This window comes from Armigeres subalbatus, chromosome 2, assembly GCF_024139115.2.
Source record: "Armigeres subalbatus isolate Guangzhou_Male chromosome 2, GZ_Asu_2, whole genome shotgun sequence".
Classification (NCBI taxonomy): Eukaryota; Metazoa; Arthropoda; class Insecta; order Diptera; family Culicidae; genus Armigeres; species Armigeres subalbatus.
In genome coordinates this window covers 416,621,635-416,638,287 of record NC_085140.1, presented here as the reverse complement: position 1 = coordinate 416,638,287, position 16,653 = coordinate 416,621,635, and the positions used below count along the sequence as shown (strand labels likewise).

The following is a 16,653-nucleotide window of genomic DNA, read 5'->3' as shown; positions in this document are numbered from 1 at the left end:
TTAAACCAGTGATATCCTACAGTATTTATTATTTTTAAATCGCAATACCCACCAAACGGCGTATTTTAATATTACGTAAATCTTTCTAAAACATGCGAAAAGGAAGAGATTTCTCGTTGTTCGCAATCACGTATTTTATTGCCTCATCGGACTTGAAACCAATGAAAACGGACTTCTCGTCCGAGATCTTGTAGGCAGTTTCCATTGCTGATCGATCACCGTTGAGCGATTTGATAAAACAAACCATATCTGCTACTGTTGGTGGCGTGGCATCTACGGGAAACACAAAAGCCAGCGTGTTCGTCACTGTAACTTCACTCGTCATTTCGGTCGAAAATTAGTATATTCGATCAAACACAAAGCCGTAAGCAGAACTGTGAGTGAACAGAAGCGACTTATCTGATCGGAATCTGATCGTTCACTGGATAAAAATATATATCTTGCCCAACGTTTGAAAAGGGCATAACAGCCAAAATTTACCTTCCGATTCTTTGTCTACAAAATTTGTTTCTTATGGTTCCTCGTCTACATATATAGCTATATTTAATATAGCTATATATGTAGACGAGGAACCATAAGAAATAAATTTTGGCTGTTACGCCCTTTTCTAATGTTGGTCTAGATATGTAAACAAAACAGTACACCTCGATATAGTTTTTGACGCCTTTTGGAGTGTAATATTTTTTTCGGCAAATAAGCTGAACGATGCGGTTTTGCCTGCAAAAACTATCAACACTAGATTCAATCTAGGGGGCATTAATTACGTATGGGCTTGTGAGGGTGAATTGGCTATTTTCTTACGCTAAAATATCCCTTATGTAGTTAATGTACGGCCCTCTATTGAAAAGAACACATTGGAAAAAAAAGTCTTAAATTACACCAAAAAGAACTAAAAGACCATCGTAAATATATAATTTTAAATTAAATTTTAAAAAAAATTAGAGGCTTGTTTGTTGTTGGCTAACTTTCGATTAATAATTGTGGAAATTCATCAAGAAAAATTAAGTTGAGAGTCAACCAAAAGCTGATTGCTATAATTAAGCTATCGAAGAAGAAGAAAAGTACAATAGAAAGTGAAGTTAAAAAACCCCAAAGAAGTTTTTATCGTTTAGATTTCGACACATTCAACCAGCCGACCAAGCAAAGTACTCCTACGTGCACAAGTTTGATTAAACAACACTAAGCACAACCGCTGTGGGAAAACCCCTTTTCATATTTTGCTGACAGAATGCATTTCTGAATGAACAGTGCGTCGTAGTGTGCCTGCGTGCGCATTTTCCATTCACCTTTTCCCATTTCATTGTTTCTCCGACATAGCCGCCAGTTCAATGCAACCGGCCACACAAGTTGGTTTCGACTCTAAAAATAAGCAGTGGTTAGTTTGTGATAATCGAACCTTTTGGCGAAGGTCAAGAGAAGTCATTGTAGATTATAAACAAACCTACTGCAGATTGAACCGAGTTGAACTTCGCGAATCATCATCAGTGATGTCATGATTGAACTCTCAACCGAAGAGCGCAGGACCAAGCGCGCGATGCTCTAGCCCCAGTCGAGAGAGTTATGCTCTAAACATCGTTCGTCTTTGCCAGTTCAAACACTTGAGCGACGATCAGTAACATTGGCTGCAGTCATATAAAAAGAGAGAGTTTTTGTGTGTTGCATAGACAAACAGGGTCATACTCATATGCGTCGGAGGTTTTCAGATGGGTGGTGGGTCTGTGCCGTACGCAAGCCTCCACCAACTTCCACGGAGTTCGCGACTGGGGAAACCAATCGATCGAGGACTCACTGAATCGAGGAGCGCGCATTCGCTCATTCAGATCAGTCGTATTTTCGAGCTCGTCGTGGTAACACCAGAGAGGAGGCTAGAGTCTCAACCAGGGAGTGTCGTTCAATTCCAGTCGATGGTCAATCATATTCAGTCGGACTAGGTGTGTGCGCGGTGGATCGAACAAGAAAGGGTGTGATCGCGTGCTCCTTTGAATAGAGTGATCGTGATCGATAACTGGGCTGTTACAGCTTCAGCAACCAACAATAAACGGGGTGTTTGTACGGGTAGGAAACACGCGCGCGACTATGTCCAAGGCTGAATCTTGAGCAACATTGGAAGTGCAAAAAATATCAGTGAATCAAAATTCCAACAACTGCTCGACAATCACAACCTCTTTTGTGTGAAATAAAAAGTAGGAGATGATTACCTTTGATTGAGCTGTAGTATTTGTGAGAGAGTCAAGCAATCGAAAGTGTTGAGTGGAACATCAATTACCATATTTTGGGGGAAATGTTTTGAGATTTGAAAACACACTAAAATTGAGTTGAAAAGTGTATTAATTTGGCGTGTTACAATTTCTTTTTCGCATTGAGATCGTGATCCACGGAAATCGTTGAACGACATTGCCGATTTTCTCCGACAGGCGAAGCCCCAGATGAAGACAACATGAAAATCCTTTTGAAATTCACCGGACTAATCACCCCGCTTCTGCTGCTGCTGTTGCTGACGTTCGGTGGTCCATCATGTGAGTCATCAACCTTCAAAACACTGTCCTACGGTAGCTCTGAATCAATTCAATAGCATTGACCATAGTCTTCAACCCACTTGAAAACAAGAGCAAAAATGTGGTTTAACTGCTTGTCGATCGTTGGGTTCCCATACTGTATTGCACAATCTATACAGACGTCGCAAATGGCGTCACCGGCGTAACTAGAGACAATTTTTCTGGAGACGGGCCGGGGTTGGAGGAAGAGTTTTTTTTTTTATTTTAATAGAGGAACTGCAGCATTTTCTATCCTACTGTGTGTAGTTAATTCATCTTATATCGAAAGAAAAGAAGAGAGTACCAATTTCGTCGATTAATGGTGCAAAAATGCGTGTAAACTGTTGAAAAAATCACAAAAAGTAATAAACAATCTGCTTTCATTTATGAATATTGAAGAATTTAATCTGTTGAATATTTAGAAGTTCTATTCATTGGAAACCTATTGATACTAACCGTGTACTAAAAATAAAGTAATCCAGTTAGAATGATAAACGTTGGGGACCCAATGTCAACTGATTTTGCCTTGCATTGGTATAGAGTGTGTCACATTGATTACAGAGAACACGCAAGATTAATCTTAAGAAGTGTGGTGGATGGACTTATTCCCGACCAGTTAGTCATAACAAAATTATCTCGCAATTTTATCAATATATGCTACTAACAACAATATCTGCAATAATTTTAATATAAATTTCTCGTCCCGGAGAAAAGAAAATTCCATGATCGTCATAACCCGATCATAACATAATAACATTATAACACAACCAGTGATAATTTAGTTCGTTCAATAACATAATATAATCATGCTATAGTTGACAATTTTCAACACAATCACTTCCTTCTTATCTCCTGAATAAGGTACCCCAGACTTTTCATAGATTCATAGTCTATGAATCATAGACATTTCACAAGATCTCCCTACTCTGCTCCAACAAGTAGATGTGTACGCCGCAGCCGTCAAAATTTTAGCATCGGCGCGCTGCCGTTTAAAATTTGCTACAATTTTTCACGCCGATTAAAACACGTAGAAGAAGAATTTTCCGTCGAAATTCCAAAAAGCCAATGGAATTTCTGTAGAATTTCAGGATCGTTGTCCCCAAAACATACCGTTGAAACTCCAGGAAATCGTTTGTGAAAATATCAATGATTCCTTTAAAAACTTCTTACAATAACTCGTTTACATTTTAAGATGCTTCCCGTAAGAATTAAGAGCTTTCGTAAAATTTTCCGTTGAAATCAAAGAAATTTTCTTCGAAATTCCGAAAATACTCCCGTTGAAATTCAAACAGTTTCTCGTTGAAATCATAATTTTAAACGGGGAAAGGCCGTTTGGCCTAATATGCTATTTAACCGAACAAACCGTTAGGATGAAGCCCTGACCGAAAGTTATTTGGCATCAAATATCGTTTGATCGAAATGGACAATAGGCGAAAAATATCATTCAGCCGAACAGGTTATTTATAAGCTTAGCTTATACTGACTGTAGGGGAGACTTGATCCCCTTTTCTGATTTCCGATGTATCACAGCCAAAAATAAATAAACATACGCGATTTGCACACAGACTCTCTATGAAATATAGTATTTAACTTTACTTATGTATGACAGTCCTTAAATTATTTTTTTGTTAAATATCTTGGTTAAATATCTTCACAGCACATGTTTCGAAATGGACAAATTGATATGAAATTTGCGAAAAAGAATCCACGTGTCTTGGAAGGACTCGAACCCTCAACCTCCTACTCTCTAGATAGGCGTGGGGGTTAACTACACAACAAGACCACTTAAAGGGCACGTTTGCGGAAAAGCCATCAGAATCCGAGTGCCAACCTCCACCACGGTGTTATTCGACTGTTCGATTCGGTGTTCGACTTAACGTGTTATTTGACCAATTCGAACAAACGGTTTTCCGCCAGTGGCTGAAATCCATCTTATTTGGCAGAAATGGACATACGGTCGAAAATGTTGTTCAGCCGAACTGATCCTTCGGACGAGAAAGTCATTTGGCCGAAATGGTCTTTTGGTAGAAAGGGCTGTTTGGACGCAAATATTATTTAGTCAAATATCTCAACATTGTTGGCCATATTACCTGTTCAGCAAATGACATTTCTCTGGTCAAACAACTATTTCGGTCTAACGACCTGTTAGCATAAACGGCTTTTTCGGCCAAAATACCAGATCCGCCTGATGACATTTTCAGCCAAACCGTGTTAGACCTAGCCAAATCTTTAAGATACGAACGGAATAAAAAAAATCGTCCTCGCTGCACACCTCGCCTACTTGTGCTCGTCGGACCATTGTCGAGAATCATTTTCACCTGGTTACTGTCCGACATTCTGGCTACGTGCCCATCGCAGTCATTCGATCCGGGTGAACGATGGGTGGTTCTCCCAGCAACTCATGCAACGCGTGGTTCATTCGCTACCTCCACGTACCGTCCGCCATCTGCACTCCACCATAGATGGTGCGCAGCACTTTCCTTTCGAAAACTCCAAGTGTGCGTTGGTCGCATCGTCCATCGTCGTCCAGGTCTCCTGTCCGTAGAGAACTACCGGTCTAATGAGCTTGTTTGTTTGTTTGTTTGTTTGTTTTTATTAACGACATTTCACACTGCTGGAGTGCATTCATGTCGAATCAAAAAAATTCCCCCCTTCCCGATATAATTTTCGTACAATACATTTCATTTTTTCTTCGACCTAGTGTTATACACTTTCCATCCTGGATCCGAAAGATTCTCTTTGGTGTACTGCAGATCGTCCAGGCAGCAGTCATCGCCACACGATCTCTTCCGATCTTGTTCGTATCTAGCCTCATTCGAATTCGATTCATTTGTTCCAGTCGACAACCGCCTCTTTGCTGTTGTTCCAGGCTGTGGGTCGATGTGTGCGTCATCATCATCATCATTAGATTCGTTGTCGCTTGAGTTGGGATCTGCCGCATGCGGGGTAGCTTCAGCTGTATCGTTGCAATTTTCGTCCACGTCTTTTCTCTGTCGTTCGGCGGTGTTTGAAACTGTTCGTTTTTCTTGCTGAGTCTCAGATCCTCCGCTCGGGGTCACTTGTTTACTTTGGCCTCGGAAAGTTACGAGTGTAGATTCGTTTCTATTACTATACGCGATGGTATTTGTACCTCCATCCTCATTTGTATCACTCTGACACCGTTTGGTATACCAGGGAAGAAGTTCTTCCATACTTCATTTTGAATGGAGATCACTTTTCCATATTGCTCCATATGTTGGGTGATGGTTGTGTTAGACATACATGGAGGCAGGTCATGAAGCCTTACGGTGGTGGTGGGGCCATCTACATACACAGGGATAGAATATTTCCCACCCTGGCATCGGAATGTGTGTCGGAGATGATGCTCTTTTTGCAGCCGTAATGCCAAGCCTGCATCGTTCAACTCGATGAGTACACAGTTTCTCAAGTTGTGCAGTTGAATATTTCTGACATCCACCATCTTGAGCTTAAGATCAACCTCGATGATTTCTTTCACTTGCTCTAGCGTAGGTCGATTCGGAAGAACACCGAAATCGACGACTAGTGTGTTTCGCCTGTTCGATGACATTTTGCGACGAATGCAAAATTGTTCCGCGACAGGATCCTCAAAAAATGCTATTAACCGTAAAAACGTATGCGAGCTATCCGAGAACACGACTATCGCGCACGAGAAGCGGTTGCCAACTGGTCTAATGAGCGTTTTGTAGAGCAAGTTTGGTAAGATTGTGAATTCTATTCGATCGGAGCGTCTTGCGGAGTCCAAAGTATGTACGGTTTCCAGCCACGATGCGTCTCCTGATTTCTCAACTGGAGACGGCAGTCATCAATGAGCACAAGTACACAAATTCTTCTACCAACTCGATTTCGTCATAACCGATGCAAACTCGCGGTGGGTGGCTCACATTATCTTCGTTTGAACCTATCATGTACTTCGTCTTCGACGTGATGATGACTAGTCCGATTCGCTAACCTTTCTTCTTCAGTCTTATGTAGGCTTCCTCCATCTTCTCAAAGTTACGTGCCATAATATCTATGTCGTCGGCGATGCCAAATAGCTGGACGGACTTCGTGAAAATCGTACCACTAGTGTCAATCCCTGCCCTTGGTATTACCCTTTCCAAAGCGATATTGAAAAGCAGACACGAAAGACCTTTAGCTGTCATGGCTGGTCTCGATCGTTTGCATCATATGCGGCTTTCAAGTCGATGAATAGAAGATGTTGTATTCGCGGCATTTCTGCAGTACTTGGCGAATGGCGAACAACTGGTCCGTGGTGGAGCGTTCACCCATGAAACCCGCCTGGTACTGCCCCACGAACTCTCTTGCAATTCGTGCTAATCGACGGCATACAATCAGCTACAGGCAAATCCTGACCCAACGAATACCTTTCCCAATATCCAACTCCGTGGTACTTATGAGGGTGTCGCTAAGTCGGGGGCCACTCGTTAAGTAAGTACTACACCAACATTTCCTTCCCCTCCCAAGTTACGATGAAGATGGGCGTGGCCAGGAGTAGTAATCCTCATGCTTTTGTGATTTTTATTCTTGATTGAAACAAGGATGTTATCGATCATTTAGTAATTTGCGTTCGATCATTTAGTAGTTTATCAATAACTCATTCCAGAAGCTGAATTTCAAAATGTGTTGTATGGTTGACTTCTAGTGTGAAGGTTTATCCACAACTTTTCCTAATGGTTTTTTGTTAGAATTCAACTAATAACGGAGTTATAGCGCTAGTTGCTGTAGCTTTAACTAAATGATTTGAATTTTCTTATCATTTGGTCCAAATTACTGAAACTATAGCTATAACTCCGTTACTAGTGGAATTCAAACAACGAACCATTTGGCAGAGTTGTAGAAAAACCACATTACAACACATTTTGAAATTTAGATTCTGGAATGAGTTATTGTTAAACTACTAAATGATCGAACGCAAATTACTGAACGATCGATAACATCCTTGGATTGAAATCAAGGATCACACCTACCTTGATTTCTGATAGCAATCTGAATAAGGATTTCAAAAGAAAAACATGAGTATCACTAGTGTCCAATCTACGAAGTACACCGTAACTATGCTATGCTATTGTATGCTATGGTATGCTATCGACGGCATACAATTTGGGAGAGTACCTTGTAGACGCCATTCAGTAATGTGATTACGCGGTAGTTGCTACAATCCAGCATATCGCCCTTTTTGTAGCTGGGACACACGACACCTGCCGACGTCCAGCGGCAAAACCTTTTTTCCATAATCTTGGAAAATCAAGTGCAGCGCTCTAGCCAGTGCTTCACCACCGCGTTTAAATAGCTCTCCTGGTCAACCCCGGGTGCTTTGTTGTTCTTCAGCCATTCAATCTTTTTCTGGATTTCCTGGAAATCCGGAGCCGGTAAACGTATCTCTCAGGTTCATCATCATACCGCCATCTTCGTCTACCATATCGCCATTCAAAAGTTCTTCGTAGTACTGCTGCCATCTTTGGATCACCTCACACTCGTTCGTAAGAAGGTTCCCGTTTATGTCCTTACACATATCAGGAATATCACTCCAGCCATCTTCAAGAGTAGCGTCTTCCGCTGCTCTTCCGTTGGAAGTGCCACTTACAGCTGCTGTGCGAAGTCTTGGGCTAGTCTATCGTCTTGTAGCCGCCCAATAATGTGTAGCCGCGGTGGACGACTCCAACGCGTGTTGTACGCCGTCGAGAGTTTTGAGCGCTGGAATACTGCAACGAGGTAGTGGTCGGATTCAATATTCGTTCGTGATGTCAGAGAAGAATTTACCGTCGATAAGGTTTTCCGTTTCTTTGTTAGGTGATATCCATGTGGCCTTGTGGATATTCTTGCGGGGGAAAAAAGTGCTTCGGACTACTATTCCGCGGGAGGCTGCAATGCAGACGGTATGCAGACAATCCGTTCCGATGACCGGTATATACATTTCCTACCATGTCATGTCATCGATGATGATTTTGACGTCCAGCAGTGGGTCTCCCTTCGCGTGGGCAGTGCATGTTGAGTATGATATAGTTGAAGAAAGGGCCTTTTATCCTTGGCCATCCTTGCGTTAATTGGCTGCCACTGCCACCCAATCACGCCTTGGCGCATCTTGCCCAGCACTATGAAGCCGGTTCCCAGCTTGTTGGTGGTGCCACAGCTTTGGTAGAAGGAAGCCGCTCGATGCCCGCTTTTCCACACTTTCTGTCCTGTTCAGCAGTTTCCTGCAGCGATACGACGTCGATGTTGCGGGGATGTAATTCTTCGTAGATTATTCTGTCGCAACCTGCGAAGCCGAGTGACTTGCAGTTCCATGTTCCAAGCTTCCAATCGTGCGCCTAAGTCGTTGCCGATTGTATCGATTCTTAGTAGAAGCTACTTATCATTTATTTGGAAAACTCATTTTGCCGTGAAACGTAATGTTTTTCATGTTTTCATGTTTTTGAATATAGTTTTTCATGATTCTTTTACACTAATGTTAGTTTTGGGGAACCGAAAGACTCGAGGTTTGGTCAAGGTATGGGAATACTATTATACAATAGGAAAGGAAAGGAATTTAGGGTGCTAATCTTCTATGTTGTTCGTAATGATTGGTTTTGAAGGCGACTTATTGGGCCTGCGCAAACCTCCTGTCTCGTCGGAGGGCCGTCGTGTCAGGTCTGTTTAGGGTCCCACAAAGGGCTTGTGCGCTTTGACCGGCACACGGTCGCTTTGAACTTGGGAATACATGCAGCTTTTTATAGAGCCCATTGTCGAATCCCGCCACATCCTAGGCAGGTACCACAACTAGCAGTTGGCCTGGGGAGGGATCGCCAAGCCCTTGGACATAGTCCCTGTTGCCCCGACGCAAGTTTATCTTGTGATCATTAATTGCAACAAAGTTGAGCTTGAGCTTGAGCTTGATTGACTGCTCGTAGTTGCTACTCCATTATGACCAGATCAGCTGTTCTTGCACAGGGAACCAACAGATGTTTGCTTGGGACTAGCACACATCTTCAATGTACAAGTACTGGTGATCTCATTTGTTAGGTCATACTGGCGCCTGCCACGTCAGAATGCAAGTTAATGTAGGGAAGGGGGAGGAAATGATGATGCAATCACTCGCCCACTGCAAGCCGAATATACCTCTGCACTTGCCACGAGTTCATGCGGAATTTGTTGGAATTTCTGGGTTAGGTTGGAGAGGCAGAGGTCCGTCTTGGTTAACGAGCTGCCAATGTGATAGATAGGAGAAGGTAACTGATGGAATTTCTAATTGGATGTAGGAAACGAGCTCTATAGTTCATTTCCAATTCTAGCAGATTACTGTTAGAATACTCAAGTTGAAGGTATAGGAATAGTAATGGAAACGGTATGGAAGTCCATTTCCAGTTCTAGCGATTGCTAGAACATGAGAAATAAAGAGAAAGATACAAAGTAGGAGAATGGAACGGACCTTGGATTGAACCCACGACCTCCTGCGTATGAGGCAGAAGCAGTAGCCATATGACTACCAAGCCCGCCTGATCATTAATTGCAACAAAGTTTCAGAAAAACTCAAAGGTGCTGCCCAATCGGGTTGTACGCAAAGATGACGTTGAACTACGTAGCTGTATGTAATGTACAGGTTTTCGACTTTTCTGTTCGATGAGACCAAAGCAAGCGTGTTTCAAGCCCAGGGTGAATCTGTTTTCGCTGTTTATCCTGCTCTCCTGAGATTGAGTGAGATTTTAGACTAACATTTAAAAAGGATGATAAAAATATTTTTTTCAAATAAATGAGGATGAATAACACTCTCAAGCGATCACATATCCAAATTATCAATTAATAAAAACTCGCTAGAGAGTAAGGATCGTTCGATTGAGCTTCATTGTTTACATTAAATTGGTATTAGATTAGTTTGGTATACATTAAAAAATAAATATGTGTTGCAAGATTTGAAAAGTTATCGCCGATAACAACTCGCCTACTTTTCACACCTGCAAAGTTATCAAATGATAATTCCAAAAATCTGGCTGGTAGTGTACTGCTGCGCTGTCTTGGCCGCTACTTGACAGTTTGAGAGTTTATTGATAATAATTATCATTCCTTCACGTGGGGAGTCGGACTTTGCATTTACTCCAGCATGCTTTACAGAGAAAACGCGCGTGTAAGTTAGCAGAAACGAGTTGTAAGTTGCATTAATTTGACGTCTATGCCGGCTTGAGGTTTCCAGTTAGCCTTGAGAACAAAGGCGCATAATCCGGAGATGGCGAGATCGATTCTCGATCCGATCTAGGATGTTTCGGGTGGGAAACATTCTCACACCCTGGGTATAGTGTATCCGTTGTATTTACCACACAAGATACATACTAATGCAAGGAAAGGACAAGGAAAGCTTTTAATCAATAACTAAAGAAATACTAATAGATTACTAAGTTGAAAAGCAGGCCAACTTCCAGTTGGAAGCTTGCAATGCACTTATGAGATAGACTGATTCACCGAAACCAATTCCTAAACTGTTAGCAAATTTCAATACTAAATATTATCATACGTATATATTGTAATACACTGGAGTAATTTTTCATGCGGATGATATGGGCCACGTACATTAAAACAACGTAAACAACCGCATAGATCCCAAAATATGTCTGAATGAACCGCAGAAATCCCGAAATTCGAGTGAAAAAAAATCGCATAAAAAGCGATTTTTGTAAAAACCAACCGCGTAAAAAACGACTTTAGTGTACATCGGGAATGAAGCGTTGATCGAATGGTCCAAGAAAATTGAAAATCCATCGAGAAATGGCTGAGATATTAACGATCAAAGTCTATATTTTCGTGACGTTTTTCGATTTTTTGCAATTTTAAAGTGTACCCCAATATAGAAAAGACAGACGTAGTTCTATGTCAAAAATAAAGGCTCCGGCAGAATTTTTTTATCATTTTCAATTCCTCATTACTTACATACTTTTACGAATAAGCGCTAATTGCCCACGAATATCATGAGCTATCGGAGGTATGAATAACCTCGAGGGTCCAACTAGCCCCAATGTTTCTGAAATCCAAGCACCCTCTTATTGTAACTTCACTTTGGGAGTCGTTTTTTCTAAACAATTGAAAATGTCTAGATGAGATCTGAAAGATCTACCTCTAACCCCTGGCCCTCTACAGCAACGCCAATGAGTAGCATGACATTTACATATAGGTTTACCTTACGTCGTCGTTGTCGCGGCTGTTATGCTTATGGTTTCGCGTTTAAAATATACGTAAGACTGCGACTGTGCCACTCGCCACCAATTTGAATCCGAACGAGAGTGAGAGTAAAACACCAATAATAACATCTACGCCTCCACTTGCTCTCACGACGCGCACGTTTTTTCTTCACTGGTAGATGTGAATGGTTGGTTTGTGAAGCGCAGGTTGCGCTGAAGGCGATCGGATCTTGGATCCGTATGACGGTCGGAAGCCTACACACAGTCACAAAGCGTGCAATCAAGTGCGTGTTTGCAACCGCAGTTATTGGCTCCGGTTGACGAACGATCGTGTTCCATGTTGTTGATTTGGGATTTGTAGATGTGTATTCGAATGACTTATGGAATTTGTGGAATTTTTGTTTGTTTTGAATTATAAGTGGATTCGAAATGCAGCTTTTTCATTTGTACAATTTACAGTCAAGTAAGGATAAGTAATATAATTTTCTGACAATACATATACTGATTAACGGTCCTATTTTGAAAAGGGCTTGAATTTCCATCGAAATTTTTTTAAGGGATATACAAGCTATAAGCACCACTAAAAAAAGTTGATGAGTAACCTTGCTGTAAGCTGATAGTATTACCATTTCGACTTGTTGGCAGGACAGCTGCAATCAGTTCAGTTTAAGAAAAAGTACTTTAAAAGCTTTTCCACCTTAATAGATATGCAGCGCCTAAAATCTCAATATTAAAGACAATAATTATAATAACATTATCAGATAATACAACAGAAATTGTGACATATGATTACAGTACCATTAATGATACCGTCATCAATTCATACTATGTCCTACGGATCTACCTGCCATACACAATGTTCAATTTTCTCTAATAAAAAAAACCGCCAATCATTTGAAGACTATCAAGCTCTTGCCACATACTGATCGGGTATGAGCTGAGAAAGTGATGGCTTATGAAATTGTTGGGCAGTTTTATCTTGCGGTCTCCTCAAGCTAACGATAAGTGCTTGCTTGAGGATGAAGTAAGCTACTCCAGTGATGATCCCCATTGAACGTGCAAGTGGTTGATCGAACGCGCGATCATCAAGCTCGTGTATGAGTGTATGTTTTCTGAGTTGGGTTTCTCCTGCCGATTTACAAGACAGCACGAGTCTAAATCAATACTTCACGAAACACGCCGGCGACTGTGAAAAAAAACATATTGCCATCTGCTTTGGGATTGCAAAAGCCGGTTGAAAACATATAGGCAGGGTGTCCAGACAATGAGAGCTGGATTGCATAATGATGTCGTTGTTTGGAATATGCTGAGCAGAAAATCATACTTTTGTAGTGCATATCAAGAAGTTTATTTAGTTAACTACGTTCACGAGTGTTATTAATAGAACAACATACATACATTAAATTGACGGATAATTGAGTTTGCATTATTGCAAAACATGCTAAGCAGAATAAACTCTTCATTTGTGAACTTGATGCAAAGTTGCACGTCTGAACAATGAACATTCTTAAAATGGTGGGAAACGGAAAAATATGAATAGAATATTTAGGCTGTTAACTATCCCGATCAGGAATGCATAACAAAATTATATCTCAATTATATCAATGGTTGTTATTTAAAACAACGTGTGTTATAATTAGATAATTCAATAAAAATGTGTCTTCAGCCAGTTTTATTCCATATCAAAATTAAAACAACATTAGTTATGATTATTTTCACAAAATAATTGCCTACATTTTTTGTAGACATTGGAAACAAAATCGGAGGTAATCACCTTCAGTATAACTTGAACCCGCTCGATATTTATGCATAGCTGGAACAAAGTTAATTGCCTACATTATGGATGGAAATCCGTTGTGGTAGCGTACCAGTTTTCTATCCGTGATGTAGGCAATTACCTTGAAAGTAGATTTTTGTACAGAAAAATTATATCATCGTTTGATATAATGTTGGTATGAAGGTATCAACCTCTGTTTTAATTGTTGATATTGATTGATATTGAAAATTGGCCCTATCGTCCGTTTCAAAGTTTCTAGATAAGATTGTGTTTTTTTTTTCAAGTAGAAAAAATCATAATCAAAATCCAATAGTGTTTCCGTACAATTAGTATACAAGAGAGGCAAACATTTGTCAGTAATCCCGACTAGTTAGTCATAACAAAATTTTATCACAATTATATCAATATGTGTTACAAATAACAAAACTTTCAATAACTTTGTTATAAATTCTCTGCCAAAGATGGAGGAAATAAAATTTCATGATCTTCATAACATGATTATAACATACTGTGTTATGTTTATTTCTACCGAAAAAATATTGCCTACATTTTTGGTAGATAGTAATTGGAAAAAAAAGTTAGGTACTAACTGCAGTATAACTTGATTCTACATCCAAAGTTGAACCAGCTGGACAAACTTAATTGCCTACATTATGGATAATTATAATCTTTTCAGGAACATAATTTGCTATAGTACAAGCTATTTTCACCACTTTTTATGTAACACAACGAGCTATATTCTTGTTTAACTAATAACATATTTAGTAATAATTTTGTTAAAACTAGAAGAGATTTTGTTACAATTTTTGTTATTTTAACTACTAATGGTACATGTTTTATAACAACCGCTGTTATAAAAAACTGCTGTAACAGAATAACAAGGTCTGATATAAATCTGTTACTATCCACTGGTCGGGATTGCTGCAATGCATTAAAATAAATGCAAGTAAATGAGAATTGAAGGAAATAATGCGATTAGATTGTGTCGTTCTTATTACATGTGTTTTTTATTACATTTTGATAGATTGATAGTGATTGATAGTGAAGTTGAACCTACTTGGAGTAGCTGTGTTATCTTCGTAGACCAGAGTTGACCATTTGTTGGTCTCGCAAAGTGCTAATTTGGTTCACTCTATAAATAAAATCCTACTAAAAAAAAGTAACTGACATGTACGCATTCGTGTATGGCGTGTAATCGCCTTATTGTCGAAGCTGTGTTGTGATGGTAAACAAGCTGCTGGGTAATGGGTGATGCAATTTATGCTTAGTAATTACCACGCCGGGTGTGCTCTGTATGGTGTATCGATTGGGTAATTGCTGCAAAATCGAATTGATGGTGTAATATTTCGGCAGCTCGTAATCTAATCTAGTTTCTGGTTTGTTAGGCCTGATATGGTAACTGGCGGCGTGTTGCTATGCAGTGCAAACCATAAGATTATTTTTTAAAGAATGAGAACAAAGGCGTAAGGCATAATAAATCGGAAGCGAGTCATAATTTATTTTCTCTAGAACTGGTATAGCTAAAAACATGGAAACCAAACTTACGGAAAAGGGTTGGTATGGGATCTTGAAGAATTTGACGCGTTAAATTTGAAGAAATCAAGAAAAATCTCATTTTTCTCGCGGAAATCTCACTCATTTTTCGTAAAAAGTGGAACATTAAATTAATACTTTTCTTATTGTTTTTGATAGTCATTTTTTGAATCATTTGCAAAACAAAAAAATCGGACTGTACTATCAACATTTAAAGTTAAGAAAATTATGTTGAGCTTTTTAGCGGAATGTCTTCACTTGTCATAAGACGAGTTTCTACAATCCCATTTAATTCCACCACTTAATTGTACCTTGACAGATACGTATTGCGACCTCAACAGCAAGGTCGTCTTCAGTGTCTCGTACTTGACTAAAGTCGATTCAAATACGAGACACTGAAGACGACCTTACTGTTGAGGTCGGAATACGTATCTGTCAAGGTACAATAAAGTGGTGGAATTAAATGGGATTGTACAAACTCGTCTTATGACAAGTGAACATTTAAAGAAAAAGGTCAAATCCGGGTGAGATGCCACACCTCAGGAGGAGATGCCGCACGTGGGAAAATTTAGAGTAATGAGATTTTTTTTTGCGATAAACGATATTTTCTAGATTAGCATAATCCTTTGAGGGGGTCAAACGCAAGGGGGTGTGAGTGACAAAAAGTTAGTTTTAACAAAAAAGGAGGCAAAGTTTTTACATATTCTTTCGCTTCATAGAAATTGTATGGAAGTTTAAAAAATTTATAATTTTTATGAATTTTCACATTTCTATAAACATCGTTCAAACTATATCAACATATTGCCGCAAAGCTCGAGAATCGAAGTACTTTTTACTGTAGCCAACGCAATTTTGACCAAAATCTCTGTTACACCACTCGGTTTCTAACCCCCTCATTTGTACATATACATACATACATATTTCAACCCAGTAATCGCGTGAACCATTTCTTATGCCATCTTTGCAACAATACACAGTCGAGAATATTAGTTATTAATAAGATTTTACATGTTTTTCTCCCACAATCAATTGCACAAATCGTCAAAAATTGCATATATTGCATTTTTCTACATTCACGACGATTTTTTAACTTGTCTGACATTCTAAGATGGCCTAATGTTCTTCACCAAAATATTTTCCCATGCCTGCTTTTCCTTCGTATGGTCTCTGCTCTTTTATTTCATATCATGTACCGATATCAATAACAATCGAATACGAAGGATTGTAGCGCAAAATTATTTAGTAAAAGGAAGACAACGGATTTTTAAACCGTGTAACATTTTCTCATAAGACGCTCGGAAATAATTATTAATTATTAAATATAATTAATTTCGGTACATGTTATTAATAAAAGAACAAATATCTTTGGACGTCTGGCTTGCAATATCTTGAACTATGTATTTTACATGATTTTCCCACTTAATAATAATATCTCATTAACGTGCTGATACTAAGTAGGTGCGGCGTATCACCCATCTATACTGCCGAGAATCGCATATTTGTCCCATATGAATAGGAAACCCAGCAAAGATGGGACACATATGCGATTCACGGCAGTATACCGATTGTAAGGGATAGACGACCTAGTGGTTATGGAAGGCCCATGGCTTGTGGGGGCGATGAACCGCAAACGCGATGGGCTTTC

General features: G+C 39.7%; 1 protein-coding gene across 1 annotated transcript in view; it reads left to right on the top strand.

Annotated features, from left to right (window-relative positions):
* The first annotated feature begins 1,818 nt into the window (after positions 1-1,818).
* The window catches only part of LOC134213411 (uncharacterized), a 58,111-nt gene continuing 43,276 nt past the window's right edge, over positions 1,819-16,653 (top strand). The window contains exons 1-2 of the mRNA XM_062692451.1: positions 1,819-1,931; positions 2,415-2,516. Coding sequence (XP_062548435.1) covers positions 2,438-2,516 — 79 coding nt within the window. The 5' untranslated portion in view covers positions 1,819-1,931; positions 2,415-2,437. The remainder of the gene's footprint in view (positions 1,932-2,414; positions 2,517-16,653) is intronic.